At 41.1% G+C, this 18,663-nt stretch overlaps 1 protein-coding gene across 8 annotated transcripts in view; it reads right to left on the minus strand.

The window, feature by feature from the left end:
* Positions 1 to 18,663, minus strand: part of CUX1 (cut like homeobox 1) — a 268,416-nt gene that overhangs the window by 202,154 nt on the left and 47,599 nt on the right. For all 8 annotated transcript variants that reach the window (XM_050981835.1, XM_030232439.2, XM_030232441.2 and 5 more), the window contains exon 2: positions 15,687 to 15,797. In XM_050981835.1, the coding sequence (XP_050837792.1) occupies positions 15,687 to 15,797 (111 nt within the window). The remainder of the gene's footprint in view (positions 1 to 15,686; positions 15,798 to 18,663) is intronic.

An 18,663-nucleotide genomic window follows, 5' to 3' on the forward strand; every position in this document is an offset into this window, starting at 1 on the left:
CTCTGGTTCAAAGATTTAAATCCCTTTCTCTTATTTTGGCTCCAGAATGTTCAGCTCATGAAGTGACTGCACTGGAGACCAAACACCAAGGTGTCTTTTTACTCAATCTTTTATTAAACAAACACCATTCTGCTGCTGGCACCAGTGACTGCAGATCACTGCATAAAATCCTTACTACAAACACAGGATTTGCTCCTAAACAAGAGGGGGGGAAGAGGAGCAGCAGCAGAGTAGTTCCAAATAAACCTCCTTGCCATTTGGAACCCAGGTTGCACTGACATTTCCAAGCCAATCTTTTAGTTTTTAGCTGTCAACACAGGAGAAAACCTGCAAGTTGTACTAATAGAAACTTCAATATTGTGTCCAAGAGTCTTAAATAATAGAATTAAAACCCAGGATGGTTCAAGCACAACATATCTACCAGCTTCATTATCTTCTCTAGTCAATAAATGCAGCTGTTGAATGTTCTGAGCTTTAATTCCAACATTAGAGTCTGATTCCTGGCACAAATTTTAAATGATTGAACAATATTAAAGCATGGAACACACTAGGTTTTATGTAATATATAAATTATAACATATCTAACAGCAGGCAAATCTTTCCATAAGACTGGGTTATTGGAATACTAATTGCCAATTTTCCTACTCTGAGAGCAAGAAGAAAATCAGTACACTGGTAAAATGAAATTATTCGTTTCAATAAAAAAATACTTTATTTCTTAACAGCAGAGATTTGGCAATAAGATTTTATATAACATCATTTACACCTGATTGTATTTCACTTCCAATTTTTTTAATCCTGCAAGGTACAAAGCAAATACCTATGAAAGGGACCTGCAGCCACTGCCAAAGTTTCAATTATAGCCTTTCCTATTTGGCAGCAGCAAGTCAGCACTTGTGGGCCTTGTTCTCTTTCAGATCATTGCTGAGGGAAGAAGGAAACCTGGAGATGCTGCTGGCACTTAAATATCTACTTATCCTTAAATGCTGCAGATGATGCCAAGCATCAACAGGGGAAAATCCCCACTTTTTCACCCTCTTTTACAGAGCTGAAAAACATCATCATCATAACACAAACCATCAAAGAACTATTACTGGGAAAAGTCAACTTACAAGTGTTCAGATTTTATCTGCTGTTTCTTCATGTTGCTGTCCCCATCCCCATCTTCCAGGGTCATATGTGCAGGTATAAAGTAGGGGTGTGCTTTAAAAGGTTACACTCTAAAAGGATTGTGTGATTTAAAGAACTAAGTGCAGAAAACAGACAACAATGTCCCCAAATCCCCCAAAATAACAACTCTCATCTGGGCTCTAAAGCAGGAAGGTATTTGAAAAAAGAAACATAATGTGCCTAAAAACTTTGTGTGTGATCATTACAGTAATGGAGGGATTTTTGGAAAAGTTATCCATGTATTTCATCCAAGGTTTGTGACTAGACAATCCCTATTTTAAGGTCACAGAAATGAGTGTTATCAGATTTATCAAAATGCTCCTACCCAAGAAAAGCTGCTGCTGTTTCTGAACAGCAGTCCAACAACATGCACTCTGCCAAGCACTCTGTCTCCCCAAAATACTTCTAATATTTCAAAAGCTTACAGACAAAATATGCTCTTTCATCTTTTATTAAAAAAATAAATTAAAAGGTATGCAGAAATCTTTTCTTTCCTTGTTCCATAATTACACTGATTTGGAAAACAGAACAGCAATATTTAAATTTGGACCAGCAACAGGTTTTAAGAGGCAATACCCCACAAGACATGCCATCTACTCTTACATATTTTACCCAGTTACTGCTCACTTAAAAAATTCCTTACCAGTTGCTATTTTCTAAGACTTATTTATATGTATTCACACATCTAAAAATGTGCCAACACTATTGTTGAGACAGAATTCAGTGGGAAAAGCCTGTCCATTGGAGGGATTTCTGTAGCCCACTTGCTCCAAGACACTATCACCACTTTCACCTTTGAGTAGAGCTCCTTTTATTGTGTGTACATACACATAAATATCTATATGCAAATATGCACACAGAGAACATCTGAGTGCCTTTTTGCCAGCTCACAGTTGGAGAATTCCAACAGAAATTTAAGGAAACAACATGAATTCACAGATTACTTTCTTTAATAAGTAATCCTGAAGGCTGAGTTTGGTTTTTTTTAGAGCAAGTTATCACTTCTGGGAGATCTGCAAGCAGCATCCCCCACAGCAGATGGGGTGAGGGCAGAAGGTTCTGGAGATGCAGCTGAGCATCCAACGGCGTGGTGCTCACACCCTGCACTCCTCACACCCAGTGCTGACCCAGGACTAAGGGCTCTGGCACCACAGAGCCACTATTTTAAGTGCAAAGACACTTCTTTTTGGCAAACACTGAGTGATCAGTGGAGCTTGTCTTTCTGTGGCCCCATCCATGGGGAAGGAGCCCTCCTGCACTAAACTTGCTAATCTCCAGAGCAGGGGGAATTTATTAAAAATGCTATTTAGACAGACAGGCTTCTCTGCAAGTCTGCTACCCAGCCTCATCAAACTCATTAAACCCAGCTCTGAATCCCAGGCTTGGGAGTGTAATCCCTTTGAAGAAGCCTGCTAGACTAGGCTGAGAGAATAAAAATAGGGGAGTTACTGAACTGAAAGGTGCTCAAGCACCACTCAGCTTGTGGCCAGTGTGGGAGATGGACACCCCATCCTGGGCACCACCAGTGCCAGGCTGCTGCCAGCACTGGGCAGGGAATAATGTCCTTGGAAACTACAAACAGAAGCTGTGTCTTCTACCTCAGCAGCAGGAAGGATGTTGACCTGCAGCAGCATCAACCCTTCATCCTCTCCCAGCTCCCTCCCCTTGTCATCTGTGTTACGTGACAGTGAAAGTGCTGCTGCAGCTGGCACAGCACAGAACTGGTGACTGTCCTTGCTGGAGGAACAGGAGATGGCTGGAGTGCCACCTCCTGCTGGCAGGGTTTGGGTGGGCAAGGTGAGCTCTCATACCATTCCACACTGCCTTGGAAAAGTCCTCCCTGGGAGCTCTAAAATGCTGTGGCACCTTTGGATACCCCAACACCTGACCTTCATCTCCATGCACAGGTGTAAAGATTTCCAGGTTTGCTGCTGCCTACAAAGCTGCTGTTGCCCATGGAAAAACCCAAAGGGAGAGCTGAGGCTGTGAGGAGACAATGAGCAACACCACAGGCATTGTATTTAGGGAGAGAAAAGCAAAAGCTGCAACTTGAAAAGTCTGCAAGATGCAGGAGATGGAGAGAGAGGTTCTGTGCACAGCCCAGCCCAGCTGCAGGCTGCCTTGGGGAATTCTGCTCAGGAAATCATGGCATTGGGATGTTTTTAATCACCCCAGGCCTGAGCAGAGTGCAGGACTGCAAAGTGCTGGGCACCTTGTGTCCTCTCAGCTGACCACCAGCTGAAGGACTGCAGGGAAAGAGCCATGGCACTGAACTGCAGCCTCCTGATTCCAGGGTTTTTAGGTAAATACAACAGCATGTGACTTCAAAATGTCACCAGGAGACTGGATACAAAGCTTCTGAGCACAGTGACTAGACAAAATGTAAAATAAAATGAAATGAGAAGGTTCCCTATGGGGTCAGAGCAGTAAAACTGATTCTGATTAAGTTGCATTACCAGATAGAAGCAGAATCTCAATAATTTACAGCCAGAGACAGGATAAGTGTCCATTAGTATTAGTGTCTATGGATGTACACTTTCTATTTTTCCACATTTTTAAGGCCTCTGAGACCATGTCTGGGCCTCCAGCTTTTCCTCTTCCTGGCTCCAAACCATTGAAGTAAAACCCTTTCCCCTCCCTCATTAGCATCCCCTCCACCCCCAAAGGGTGGGTAAGGAAGAGGGCAGGATTATCTGAAATCAATCTGGACACAGTAAATGGTCTCTAATGATATCTAGAACACAAAATTCAGGATAATTTGAAAAAGTTATGAGGTTGGACATGATCCAAATTGAGATGAGCACAGCACAGCAGGATGTTCTGCAGATGTGTCAGTGACTCTTAAGTTTAGCAGCCCCTGACTTTTGTTTTTGTTTATTTTTCCTATTCCTTTCAGCACCAGCAATCTTAGGAAGGGCACACTTGAAGCCAAACCAAGAAGTACTAAAGGAAATAAAAAAAAGAAGCCAGATCAATGCTTACAGAAACCTGAGCTCATTATATTAATTGTGTCTAAACCTCCACCAATGTGTTCTTGGCCATTTTCCCTTGGAGAACCACTGCAGAGTGGCTGCTCTCACTTTGTGCCTCCTGCACTAATGAGCAGCCTCATGCCACTTCAATGCCTCTTCCCTCCCAGGAATCATTACCTCAAGAGTTAGAACTAATTTGACAAAAATCTGTTCTGCACCATCATCCCCAGGTTCTGGAGGTTTAAAGAAACCATTGAAGGCACTTGCTGACAGGTCAGAACATCTCTCCATCAGTCTCCAACAAAAACAGATGAGTAAGAACATCTGGGTAGAGGTTTGGACTCTTTTTTTTTAATAACTGCTTTATATTCAAGGTACCTGCACTTTCCCATGTACATTTTTGAAGGGATGGTACAAAGTTACTCCTCTTGCTCCCTCAAATTCCAGACACAGGGATTTTTCAGACTGTGAGTACAATGAAATACCAAGTAAATCATCAGAAAACAAACCAGCAAGGCTGCAGTGATGGATGTTCTTTACTGTGTCCCCAGTTCTGGGGTGGACAGGACATCCCAGCAGAGGTTCTGATTCCCTTCCATGTCTTTTATCCCTCCCTGGTGCTTTCAGGGAGTGAGGATGGAGGGAAAGGAGCTGCCAGACACTCCTGCAGCTGATGAGCAGCAGCCACCCAAGAGGTGCTTGCATGATTTTGTGTATAGAGAGCTTGTAAAGCACTTTGGGAAGCTGAGGGATGAAAAGGACTATATAAATGTAAGATATTATTATTATTAAACCAGTGATCTGACAAGAAGAGACAGCTCTTCAAATCTCTACAACAGCTTGAGCTGAAGAGATCAGGGAGTCCAATTTGAAAAAATAATAATTTGAAACGAATTGGAGGATTAGAAGTGGCAGCTCTTTTGTGGATTCTCCATGGCAGGTAAATTTAGTAGGCTACTTTAATTTTGCATCGTTTTAACTCCTGGCAATGTCCTGTGCATTGAATCTGACAGAGAGACAGAGTGTTTGAAGCTGTCGTGGCTACATTTTAGTCTCCCAATTTTACAATCAGTGTTTGAATCTGCTACTACAACTCTGGGTACAGAGATCAGAGGCTTATCAAAGAGGCATCCATTTCAAAGACAAGCAGCAGCTTTGACTTCATTCCTTCAATGCTTAAAATTCCTGAAAAAGCAGATGAGCATACCACAAAACAGGTCTGAAGGAAATCTCTCTATCAGCTATAAACCTATTTCAGTATTAATTTTTTAAGGATCTATTTTGGTCTCAAGTAAAATGAATGTGTTTAGCAGAGATAATCCTCTCAACAGGTGAGCTTAATATATGCCTTTTCCTGTGACTGACTGAAAGAACATTTTAAACTTATTGCTTTTTCAAGCATTAATTGAAGAACTACTTCAACCAGTTGGCTGATTTTGTTTAAATCTTTTTTTAGACTAATAATGTCTTGCCTTTCCTAACAAAGCAGCACTTCATTTCTTTATTGCTGCCCTCGTTTTACCTGCATGGATGAACCAAGGGCACTGTGGGAAGCAACACATGCACTCTGCAATAAGATGTCAGGGTTTAGAGGTGCATCACACACTGGAGTGCTGCTTTCCACACCCAACTCTTGGTTTTAAGCTGAGTTTCAGCATTCCCATGAGTGATGAGTGATCAGCATGGAAGTGAACCTGGGTGATTTCCTACCTTCTCATCTCACACACACAGCCTGGCACTGAGACCACTGCCCACTCCCTGGAACCAAGTGCCTGGCTGAGTTTTGCTAGAGAGCAAAAAAAGTGATTTGGGAATCTGATCCCAGTTCCTCCAGCTGAGCACTGCCCTGCTGTTATTGTACTGCAAAGGTTCCATATTGCTGGAGTTTCACACCTCCTTGGTGTTTCTCATGCTCAGAGCACTGACTCTTTCTTCTCCACAAAGCAGCCAGCTGACTCCAGCTCCCCTCTCACCCACCCACCCCACTCTTATAGCACTCTTCTTCTCACTGGTCACAGCTATGGCCTGTTCAAGTCAGGCCTGCTCCTGATCTTTGATAATTGACCCAGCTGCAGCTCCTTGGGGGTGAGATTACTTTCTACACTACCTTTATTTCCTTCTGTTGTATCCCCCTACAGTGCCCAGCCCAGGGAGGCCCTGAGAAGCTCGTGCAGGGAGCAGTGGATGGTTGCCCACAGACAATGGACAGCTTCCCAAAAGCAGTGGATATATTTTCAATGGATAGATCTTCCCAAGGAGCAAGGGATGATGTTTGCAGACAGGCATTGGAGGCAGGAGAGCCTGGCTGTGCCCAGGCAGGGCAGGTGAGTGCAGCCCCAAGCCCACCTCTGGCTTCTTGTTTTCCCTGAGTGCTGCTGATTGACCCATCCCAGCACCTCATCAGCAGGAATTAGGGGCAAAGGGGATGATCAGCAACAGATCCAATTGTCTGATTAAGGCCTGGGAGATGTGGCACTGGGTGCAGCAAAGTGCCAGCTTGAAAGGAGCCGCCTGCTGCTGCCAGCCAGGGGAGGCATTAAAGCTGCCTTTGGAAGCCATGGCCATGCCAGCAGCCTCAGCACAGCTCCACTGCAGGTGTGGACATGCCCCAAATGCACAGAAAGTGCTGAAGAGTTGGGCTCAAATGGCTCCTGACAAACAGGACTCAGGAGCTTGAACACTTTGGGGCGTTTTTGAGAGCACTCCCAGCGCCCTCTCGCAGAGGATGAAAGGTTTGGATTAGAAGCAGCTTTGAACCTGCAGAATGTTTTCCTCAGAGCAGCTCATCTATCAGCATTCAGCCCAGCAACACAGGTTTCTTTTGCAATATTTTAATAAAAGGTCCTTGGTGCCCACACACACAAACACTGACATATTCTTCAAAATAATTTAAATTACTGGGTTTTTACCCAGTAGGAAACAAAACACATAGAAAACCACAGCAGAAGCTTTTTATGAGATGTGATGGTGCTGTATCTACCATCCAATTCCACACTGCTTTCATTTATGAACTGAGCATTTTTCATTGCTTTCTCCATTTCAGAGAACTACAAGAAAACCATTTTGGGGCAGAAGTGTCTCAGGTTTGGGACCTTTAACAGCTTTGCTCTTAATAAGTAATAATAATAGAATCATGAGATTGGTTGGGGTGGAAAAGCTCATCCAGTTCCACAGGCACAGAGAAACCTTCCACTGTCTAGGCTGTTCCAACCTTGGACACATCCAGGGATGGGGAACACAACCCCAGTGGCCCTGGGTGACAAGAATGAAGAAATCTGTCCCAGGGTATCCCCAGGAGCAGCACAGAGCTCACTCCCAACTCCTCATCCTTCCTGCTCAACACTGGCCTAGTGCTGCTGCTTCTGAAGAAAAACTTCCTTTTGAAAAAGTCACTGGATGTTCAATAGATAAATAACCACCTCTGGACTTAAAAAGTGCAGAACTGTGGCCATAAATAAGCATTAGTGCTTCAAAAATTGTGAAACCACAGCTTTATGGTTTTAAACAGAGACAAGGTGGAATCCTGAATGGTGGCAATGTATTTCAGATGAAAGCTTTCAAGGAGATGAGGAATAGTTACAGGAGCTGGAACCTGAGTAACTACAGTTGCATTAAATTATTCCATCTGCAAGTCCATTAAAAATTGTTAATGGTTTTGTATGGCTTTTATATTTATTGGGTGGGTTTATTCCTGTGTGAGTCATACGTATTTATTACCAGAGGCCAGATAATGGTTATTAATAAAACTTCTTTTATTTGCATACTGTCTTGATGCTGCCCTAAATATTTACAACTGGTCTATAAAATATAAAGAATCCTCAAAAATTCTAAATAGCACCAGGGATGCATCACAACTTTGCTTTTTGTACTTTATTACTTTCTTTGTGTTTTGCTTTTTCAAAACTGGGAAAAAACCCCTCAGCCTGGTAAATCCATTTCTTTTCTCAAGTCAAAAACTCACTAATTCTTTCAAAGCTGTAAAGCACTATTTGTGTGGAGGAAGTGAGAAGAGATCCAAAATTAAAGCAGGCTGGTTTTTTATAATTAAGCAAATACATATATTTCTACACATAATTATGAACAGTAACAAAAGCTCAGTATTAAAATAGGTCCACTGAATCCCTGGAATTGTGCCTGCCAACTAAAACACCTACCAAGAATTTAGTAATGGGTTATGCAAACATAAATTACAAGGCCAGACGTTTTAAAAGGAAAAAAAGGTGATTTATTGTCACACTGGAGACACGGCAGGATAGAAGCACAATTTCATTTTTCCATATATTCATCAACACTGCAGATGTGTTAATGCAAAAAGAATTCCAAAATAAAAATGACTCTCAACTGCTCTAATTCTCATCTGTCATTTAATTTGCTTTAAAATTGTTACCAGGAAGCAGTTTTTTTTTTTTTTTTTGTTTTAAGTAAGCAAACACATTCAAAATTCCTGGAAGAAAATAGGTTTTAAGAGCATTTTACAGATATTTCTCCCTTTGAAAATAAACTTTATCCAAAACTGACAACAACAGAGAGGCCCTGCAGAAACTTGGGGCGTTTGGGAGGGTGTTTAATAGAAAAGCTTCAAACTATCATTTGTACTTTGGGGATTTGGTTTGTGAGTATTTTTACTCCCCATATTAATAGCTTCTGGTTTTCTTTCAAGCAGATCCAACTATTCACTTATCCACTGTCAGAGCAACAAGAATCTCTCCTAACTGGCAACTCCTGTTAAAAGAGTTATTTGTGACAATATTGTGATTTAATGAGAACAACATGTTCCTTTAATTACACCTGAGTCACTTTGAGGTGGTGCAGATAAGCTGAGGCTTACAGACAAAATAAAAAAGGAAAAATACCAATTAAAGATATTTAATTATTTCTTTGCTTGGTACATACACAGAGGAAAGAAGAGCAGGGATATTGATGCCTGTTATTTTTATAAATCTTGAAAGTAAGTCAAACTCTTGAAAATAAAGTCAAACTTATTGACTTACTGTTGTTCAGAAGAAATTTAGGAACTGAACTTTAGAGTCACCTTGTGAGTGATCTCCATATGAATTCCAAGTTTTACACTTAGCTTACCATAAAACAGAAAGTAAGAATGGCTGGTAATTGTTGGTACTACAGTGAGAAAAATCTCCATTATTTCAGCTAAAAAAATGACAATATTTTCCCTTAAAAGCCAGTCAATGATACATCAATAAATCAGGTTATATCTTAATGCACACTACACAGAGTCCAACCATCCTGCAGGAGGAAGGATGACAAAATGCTCTGTCAGACTCCTTTTTTTCCCTTGAGTTGTGACCTTGGAAAGGTTCTCCTCTTTCAGCCCTCACCCCCAAGCCTCCCCTGCTCTGGCCACTTTCCAACTGGGTCAGCCCTGCAAGGTTCAAGCACAGGCAGGAGCAGCCAGGGAAAAACAAACTGTTTGCTTTGCCTTCTTTCAGCCCCAGTGACAGCAGAACCTCAGTGCAGCATCAAAGGCTTAACAAGAGAGATTAACTTGTAAATATTTGCTTACAAGTGTGTCCCTTTGTAAAGCAGAGTAATACCCCAAATATCCCCTGTTCTCCTTCTCTGCCATGGAAAATGCTGCACCCTTGGCATTCCTGAAAACCACCACCTGCAGCCAAGGCTGGGAGAAGAAAAGGGAATTTTTCAGCTCTCAAGAATGCTCAAATGAAAGAAATCTACATTACTCACAGCAAGTGACTTCTGAGGAATTTATTTGTTCAACTGCTCCAGTGAGTTTGGTTGCATCAGGTGTGTCCCCCTCCTGAGTATTTTTGGAGCTCTTGAATAAAGTAATCACCTATATATTTTCAGATTTACAAAAACACTTTGGAGGTAAATGTGTTGTAGAGAATTGATTTAAGAGTATCTTGAAAGCAAATGGAGAGAGAAACACTAACTCAAGGTGGCCTAGATCATGTGGTTCCAGAAAAATGCCTTAAATTCAACTTCTCTGCCTAAAGACACCCAACACAATCATGACTTCTGCAGGTCAGGGGAACTCCTTTCCTGGGCTTCAGACCTTCCCAAATGGAGTCTGAAAATCATGAACTGTGAAATCCTACAGAGCAATAATCCCCAAAACATGGCCTCATTTGCTAAAAGGACTTTCTCAAGCCCTGTTATGCCCAAATAAACTGCACAGATTCTGGTGCCACCCTGCCCTGCTGGGAACAGCACAAGTTAAGACAATAAACACAATTATTTTTAAAGATAAATTAATGAAGTTTACTGAGTGTGGTAGGAATGGTCAGTGGAGGTCAGTTTTAGGAGAATCCAAAAAAAATACAACTGTGAATTATAGTTGTGTTAGTGTCCTCTCACTTCCAATAAAAAGGCAGCAAGAGATCATAATATAGAAATAGATCTTAGAAACAGTGATGGCTTTCCTGTGAACAAAGAGATTATGCTAAAGTGAAATAAGTATTAAATAATCCATCCAGGATAAGGTTGGACCTGATTTAACCCCTCTGACTCCACAAAAGTGATGTTTACATCACATTTAAAGATAAGGAGATAGATTTGATTGCTTTTCTGGAAGAGTCCATAATAATAATAATAATAATAATAATAATAATAATAATAATATAATAAAATACTATAATAATAAATAGTCAACTTCTCCATTTAGCTTTTTAAATACTAAGCCCATGTAGTACAAATTATCATAAAAATAATTTACCTGGCAAACAAAGCACTTGACAAAAAAAGGATGGGAAGGAAGGACATGGCACCTAAATATTATCCTAAAGAAGAGGTATTCATCAAAGGGGGGAAAAAAGAGAAAACTGGGAGAGAAAGGAAAAAAAAAAAGGAAAGAAGAAAAAGAGGAGGAAAGTGGGAAAAGGAAAAAAGAAAACAATAAAAGGAATGGAACAACCCAGCTGTAGATGGCAGCAAATCAATATTCACCCCTCTGTACACAGAGACTGAGAACATCAATTATCCTCAGACAGACTGTGTGTTTTCAGTAGATTTTGTTATCATTTCCACTTTGTCACACAGACCAGACCAAAGTTGACTGAGCAAAGTCTCTGGGAATCACCATTACCCACAATTCTGAAGATCCTGCTCTCATTTAAAGAATTATTCAAGCAGCAGAATTATTTAATTTTTTTTTACCCTTAATTATATTATCTTTTGCTGTAGAGGCTGGCTATTTCAATAGAATACTCCAGAAACACTGGGGACAAAGAATTTGAGAATTTTGCACTTAGTAAAACTGAGCCCTTCCATAATAACTTTAAATTTCCTTTAGTTCCTTAAGACTTAACAATTATAATGATTTTTTTTTTTCAACCTTGTAGATCTTAAAGATATGCATCACTTTGACACACACAACATGAGGAATGAAAGCATTACTTGTGCAACAGAAGATTTTACAGGCATTTTTCTTTCTCTTTGGGGCACTGCAGAGCTGTGATGGAGCAGGATGGGGATGGTTTGGGTGACACTGATGGAAAACAGCTTTGATGTAGGCAGGAAAATGTCATTTATTTGAGATGAGCCAAGGGCTCAGGTCAGCAGGCTGCCCCCACCCAGGCAGTGTTCAGGTATTATTTTGTTCTCTAGCACTTTCCCAAATTCCATTTTCCAGAGCATCTTTGTTTGAGAATTTATGTTTCTGTGCTTAGAGATTCTCCCACATCCCTCCAGAACTCTGCCCACTGAACTTTTCATCTGCTTTACAGCATTCAGGTGGGAATTTGGGCATTTAAAGGAAATCCTGACTTTCTCAATCTCACCAGCTGAACTCATTTACAACCCAGAAACTGCAAAGGGCAAAACCAGCAAGGAATCACCCATCCAATTTGTTATTTCATCCATGAGGATAAAAACCAGGGCCCACAGCAACAGGACAAACTCCTGTCTCTAATTCTGGCCTTCATGCAGGCACCTCCCATCTGCCTCATCTTGTAGAGCTCATCATCTCCCATTACAAAATTAGTTGCTTATTTCATTTCCCAAGAGCAGCTGGCCCAGGTCCCCTAAGCTGGGCTTTGTCTTGTGACCCCTGGCTCAGGTGAGCCTGGTAACAACCCCAGAGCTCAATATTACCTGGCCAAATCCTAGAGAAAAGCAGTGGAGAGTTACAGGTGAAACAGGCTTGAAAGTGAAAGTATTAGATAAGCTTTGCAATGTTTAAAGCAGAAATAGGTAAGCAAAGAGTGGTTATTGAACTAAGATTCTGGGTAAAGACAAAAGCAACATTAGGAACTATCTACACTTCATGCCAAAAAATATCAACCTGTGCACCTGGAATTATTTAGAGACTAAAAACCCCCAATTCTCAAAGATGATCATTTAAACATTCTGTTATTCACACTACAATTGACATATGAGGACAGGAATAGATAAAACAAGAATTTCACAGAGGTTAAAATACCCCAGAAATATCACAGTTGGTCACAACAGTTCAGGATTTGTCACTGTAAGAAAATAATCATCTGATGGAGGCTGGCAATTCATATGATATATTTGGAGATGTCTTCCAAGTAACAGTCATGTAAAATTGATGTTTCAAGTAATCTCCTGACCAGACTCAGCCTTCCACAGGGAGGAAACAAATTAAGACTGAAAATACTCCAGAACATCTATGAGCAGCAGGTCTGACATGACCTCCTACAAGGTGTGAGGGGGTAAAGAGTATTTTTGCAATTTCTGAAAGTTTCTGCACAAGCACTGCTGAATTTTCTGTTCATGTAAAGTTCCCAAAAATGAGATCCTTCTTCCCAGAGTCATCTCCCAGTATGCCAAGACAGAAATAGTATTTTAACATTTTTAAATACCAAAAGCCCTAGGGACATTCCTCCAAACATGAAAACATTGTATTGCTTTTGCAGCAATTTAATCATTTGCAAGGAAGGCAGAAATGACCCAAAAAGATCTGTCACAACTTTTAAAGTAAAAGAAACCCAGAAGGATCCTCAACTTCATTAGCAATTTTTGGAATCCTCTTTGCTGCACAGGAGATAACTTTCAAGGGGATATTATGGAAAGTCTAGAGGAGCAATGAGTAGGAAAGTCAAGGCAATCCCCACTTGTCTCCTGATTTATGGTGGGACTGGCAAGGGCAGAGGAAAAGATGCTGGCACAGCCTAAACCAGGGATGCAGGCAGGGTGAAACACAAAATGGAAAGTACATTTCTGAAACAAATTGTTACATTTAACAATTCCATCTTTGTGGCTTGCTTTCTTCTTTTAATGCCAAGAAAATTGTTACTTCATGGTGGAAACTGAAATTGAGCTGTACCCTGGGTGATTTATCTATCTGAAGAACATTCTGCATCCAGGCTGGTCTTCTCCCACAGAACTCTTTTGTTAAGAAAACCACATGGGATGGTTTAGGAACTTAAATGTATCAGTTTGGAGATGCCACTGTCCCCCTGTGCATTCCCTGTCCACCTCAAGGATGTTTCCCATCCTGTGCTTGCTTCCAGACAAAGCTGCAGTTACTGATCCCTCCTCCTGATTTCCAAGTGCCCCCAAAACTGCTGAAGTTTTGAGGAATGTTCACAGACCTCCCTGCTTTTTGGGAGTGCAAGAAACAACTGAAGGTGAACACACTGCACAAGCTGCAAGTTTTGTGTGAGGAGGAAATCCAGTGCAGTTTTCCAGCTGGACATCCCCTGGGAACAAAAACTACATCTCAGGTTGGTTACAGCTGCCTGTTCCTACAGTTCAGCTGCTTCCTTCTAATTCTTTGATCCCTTTTTCATCCTTAGTCAGAGGAAGCAGAAGTTGCTCTTCAGAAACAAAACTGCAGAAGAGCACCATGGCAGAGAAGGCAGACAAAGAAAGAACCAAAGAAATTCATGCAAGGTTCTAAAGGAATGTGGTTTCATAGGGGTACCAGGGCAAAGATGAGGATGTAGAACCTAGCAGAGATCCCAATTTCCTCAAACACTGGGGGGGGATGTTCAGAGTGTTCTTTTTGAATAAATAAAACTCATGTGTTCTGGAAGAGAATAGAGGCTACAGAATTCTATTTTGTGAAATTATATTTCAAACCTTCCCATCCAATGATTTAACTTCTGTATCCTCCTTCCTAGAAAGGACTAATTGCATATCATTTCCCACTCTAAGTAATTACAGGAGGATCTGTTTGCCCCTGTACATCCCTCTCCCACTGAGTTACCAAGGTGCTCTCACAATGCACTTTAAAAGTGTTGGGTCTTGGGGCTTTTTGTCTGTTGCTCCCCTTCTGCTCCACAGAAATAAAACTGGCTTAAAGAAATCCTCCTGAAACCTGTAACATGCCATCAGATGGCAACTGGCAGCTACAGTGAAGAATTTGTCATTTTACTTATAGGAAAAAAAGGAAGGCAGCAGGAAACAAGTTAGTTTTGTAGTATGAACTTAAGCTTCTAGCAAACAATTGAAAATGTGGTCCCAGAATTCCATCTATATTCTGTATATTCTGTACAATTCCCTATACTCACCACATTTTTTCACTTCTCCCCTTCCTCCTTCTCTTCCCAATAGTTTGGAAAAGGAATCAACTCATCCTCTCACAGCTCCTCAACTCACTCTTCAAATTCTTTTACATCTTTTAAAAAGTCCTGCTCCTTCAAAGCTGCACTCCCCAAATTCTCTCTTCTTCAAAGAGAACTGATTCCTGCCCCACAAAGCCCCCTCAGGGCACCAGATAAACAACACTGGAGTCCCTCCTGTTCCCCCTGTCTGGGTCAGCATCTCCAGGATGCAGAGCAGCATCTGCTGCTGGGGAAGCAGCACTGAAGGTTGGGAGAGCTGCCTGCTGCTTCCCTCCCAGGAAGAGCCTTGGAAGGAGTTGGTGCTGGCACATCAGTTATCTGGAACTGGCTTTGAAATGCCACAACATTCCTGGATGAACAGATTGCTGGCAATCAGCAGGGGAAAAAATACCCAAATCCACAAAACAAACAGAGGAGCCAGCCAGCCCTGAGCACTGCTCTGCTTTCAGCAGGGAACAAGTGAGATTATCTGTGCACATGAGGAGTTTAAACACTCCCAGCTTCTCACACATCATATTCACCTCTCCCAGTTTGCCCACTGGTTTTACCCCTGCAAGTTTTACCCCACACCTGTGCTCCATGCTCATCCTCCCAGGGGAGCTCGGCTCAGCCCTGACCTTGTTGTGCTTCCAGTGAAATCAACAGTGAAGCTTAATGTGATTTTTGATGGAAAAATGAGCATCTTTGAAGTTATGCCCTTGATATAGATTTATTTAGGCAGCAAAATGTCACTTTCTACATCCAAGTGCTCCGAGAGTTTGGATTGGTGAAAAATTGTTTTTTGCAATTTTCCAGGTTTTACATTATTATATAATTTAGAGCAAGCCTGTGTGAAGGCCAGTGCTGAAACTTCCTCTAAAACCATCTATCCACATTTCAGTATTTACAGAATGCAAAAACTCCCTGATGAGCAAAACATCAGAGACAAGCAGAGAAGGTTCTGGCAATAAATACAAGAAAATTACAGAAATAAACCATTAAGAAGAAATCATCACTTCCCCATGTCTAGCAGGAGTGGGACAGCTTTTCTCCTTACCTCTGGAGTGTTTTTCTTGAACTCACGACTTTGCTCAATAAGTTTTTTCCTGGACTGCTCACTTTCATCTTGCCTGTTCGCCAATATTGTTGCTGTGGTATCGAGCTCCCTCTGTAAAGAAAAAGAAACATAAAATAAAACAAAGAAAAAACCCACCAAAGGGGAAAAAAAAAAAAAAAAAGGAAAAACAAAAAAGAAATTCATTCAGGGCTCTGCTTGTCACAGAAATAAAAAAAAAAAATAAACCCAAAAACCTTCATACATATATCATGGTATTGGGAATGTGGAGATGGAAGGGCTGGGGAGCAGCACAGAACAAGCACCAGGCTTCCAGAGACCTGACCTCCTCAATAACAGCAAAATGAAGGGCTACAGCCTTTTGGATTCCATCTTGCAACCAAAACATCACCATTTTCCTCAAAACCATTCATGGCTCCACCCCAGCACGACACAGCACAGGAGCAATGGCACACAATACACACCTCCTAATGAATTCCCAAGTCCAGAGAAGGTTACAGATCTTGGACATATTCAAACCAGGTTTATTTTCACCTGCCTGCTCTTTCTAAAGATACTGGTTTTCCCCATTTTGAGTGATCCTATTATAAAAAGTTATTAATTCAAATATTGGTTAACCTTATACTTGAATCTGGACTGGTTACACCTCAGTCACTCAATGTCCTATGACATGCTATATATAATTCCATAGATACCACTAGATGTATATATATAGATGTATATATATTCCACTGCACTGCTCTTTTCCATTTAAGTCTTGCCTTATTTGAATACAAAATTATCTTTCTGGAATCTGTTCCTCCAAGGTTATTAGCAGGTAAGTCCATTTCCTCTCCAAAACATCTTTTTTAAGCACCTGGTGAATGCCAGAGTATCTTCCAACAATTTCTAGTGAGTTGAAGCACAGCTCCCACTGTTTTCCAGCTTTTTCCAAGTGTTTTATCCCCATCCCAATTCCTCCACTCAGTGCTGTGCCTCCAAATGTCACCATAATAGATTGAATGGGTCACTTATCAGTGCATAAACCAACAACACTCAATCTTCTGTGTCACTTTGTGCCTCTTCTGCAGTATTTCCACATCATATGAAAAAATGAAGGCAAACCTCTCCATTCAGCTGCAGACATCATTCCCCAAGTCACTGGGAGAATCAGAAATTCATAAAAAGAAATTTGGCACTGCTTTACCTTCCTATTCATTCCAAAAGAGAAAACCCTGGCTATGAGAAAAGTTCATGACAAGTGAGAACAACATGCTAGAGGAGCAAGTCTACCTTCACCTCATCCCTCTGCCAAGGTGCCTCCAAGCTGCCTGCAAAACTCCCAGTATTCTCCAATTTTCTACCAGAAATTTGCCACACTTCTGGGATTTGTTCATAACTCAACCACCTGTAAGGGACCAAAAGCACAAGCCTGGGACCTCCTGTCAGCTCTAATACCAGACCCCAAATAGGTGGTCCAGTTGCTGACTTGTTACTAGATACAAATACTACCACCTAAATATTCTGAAAAAGCCTAATTGCTAATTTTAGACACATTTTTGAATGAGTACATCTTGGATGGATGGACATGTGTCTTATGGAACTCCATAGTTTGACCTCTGGATGGAAAATTAAAAACCTTTTGAATTCCCAACTCAAGAGAACCAATATTTTTTTTCCCCTTTAGGTTTACTGGCACAAAATTAAGATTTTAAAAATAAATATATGGACCATAGTTATCCTACTCCTTGGAAACCAGCTCAATATGACAAATGGATTTGAAGCCAAGCAGTGTGCTGGAATCAGTGACCTCAATATTGTCACTGAAATGCTTAAAAATCCTTCTATATCTGACTTTACCCAAAGAAACAGGGCAATATGTCCACCAGATCTTGGTTTGGAATTCTGTAACATATGTGAAATCTATTGCAGAAAAGTGGGAAATACTTAACAGTTGGATAAACCACATTTGAAATTCATCCCAGCTAAGTTTATGCAAGAAAAAAGAGCAACAGAAACCAATGTGGTTAAGCAGAACTATAAAGAGCAATATAACGGCTAAGCAGAAGGCTTTTAAAAAATATAAACAATCTGGTACGGCCAGAAACTTGGAAAACTATATTTAAAAAGGAAGCACACATTTAGAGCCAAGCAAAGAAAACACAAATTATGAAGTAAAAGGGAATTTCAGTGGAGCAAAGAAGCAAGTGCTTTGGTTTCTGATATCAATCCCTAGCAAGGAACCTGAGCAATGGAAAAGCAAGACTTTCAAAGACCTGTGCTTTCAAGTTTAGAGACAAGACAGAAAAAACTGCTTAAAAAAGAAATAAATTCCAGATTTTGTTCTACCATGAAGAGTCAGGCAGCAAATGCCAAAGAACTTTCCCACTTCACTGCCCGACTGATACCAGTGCCACGGAGCACTTACACCAGGCTCCTTCCCTTGACCTTCTGGATTCCTTCTGGGACAGGTCTGATAATTCCTCCCCCCAAAACATTTCCTCCTGTGACATAGCAGGCCCAGCTGTTGCCAAGGAGAGGTGCCAGCACACCCCTGCACTGAGCTGTCTGGCTCTGGGGGCTGGAGCTCCACACTTGCACTGATGGGCAACTGAGAGTGGGAGATGCAATTCCAGCTGAGGAGCAGCAGGTATCTAACCCCATGAGCTGATCCAAAAGAAGGTATTCAATCTTCAAGCCATGCCCTAGGTAATAGGACCCAAATCAAAACTGTTAGGAAAACTGCTAATCTTTTCTTCTTTACTTGATCTGAACAGTGCACAATGCAAGTTTCATTTATTTAAACCTAATAACAGATACAGGATTACAACCCACAAGGACTAATGGCAGATTTTTCATACTTTGTGATTTAATCTTATGAGATAGCCCAATCTTAAAAAAAATTTCACATGGCCAATGCATTATTTCTGCAAGCAAGCTCATTTTAAGGAGCAAATAGTAGTAACATCAATATTTCAAA

The sequence above is a fragment of the Serinus canaria genome, chromosome 19, assembly GCF_022539315.1.
Source record: "Serinus canaria isolate serCan28SL12 chromosome 19, serCan2020, whole genome shotgun sequence".
NCBI classification, from domain to species: Eukaryota; Metazoa; Chordata; class Aves; order Passeriformes; family Fringillidae; genus Serinus; species Serinus canaria.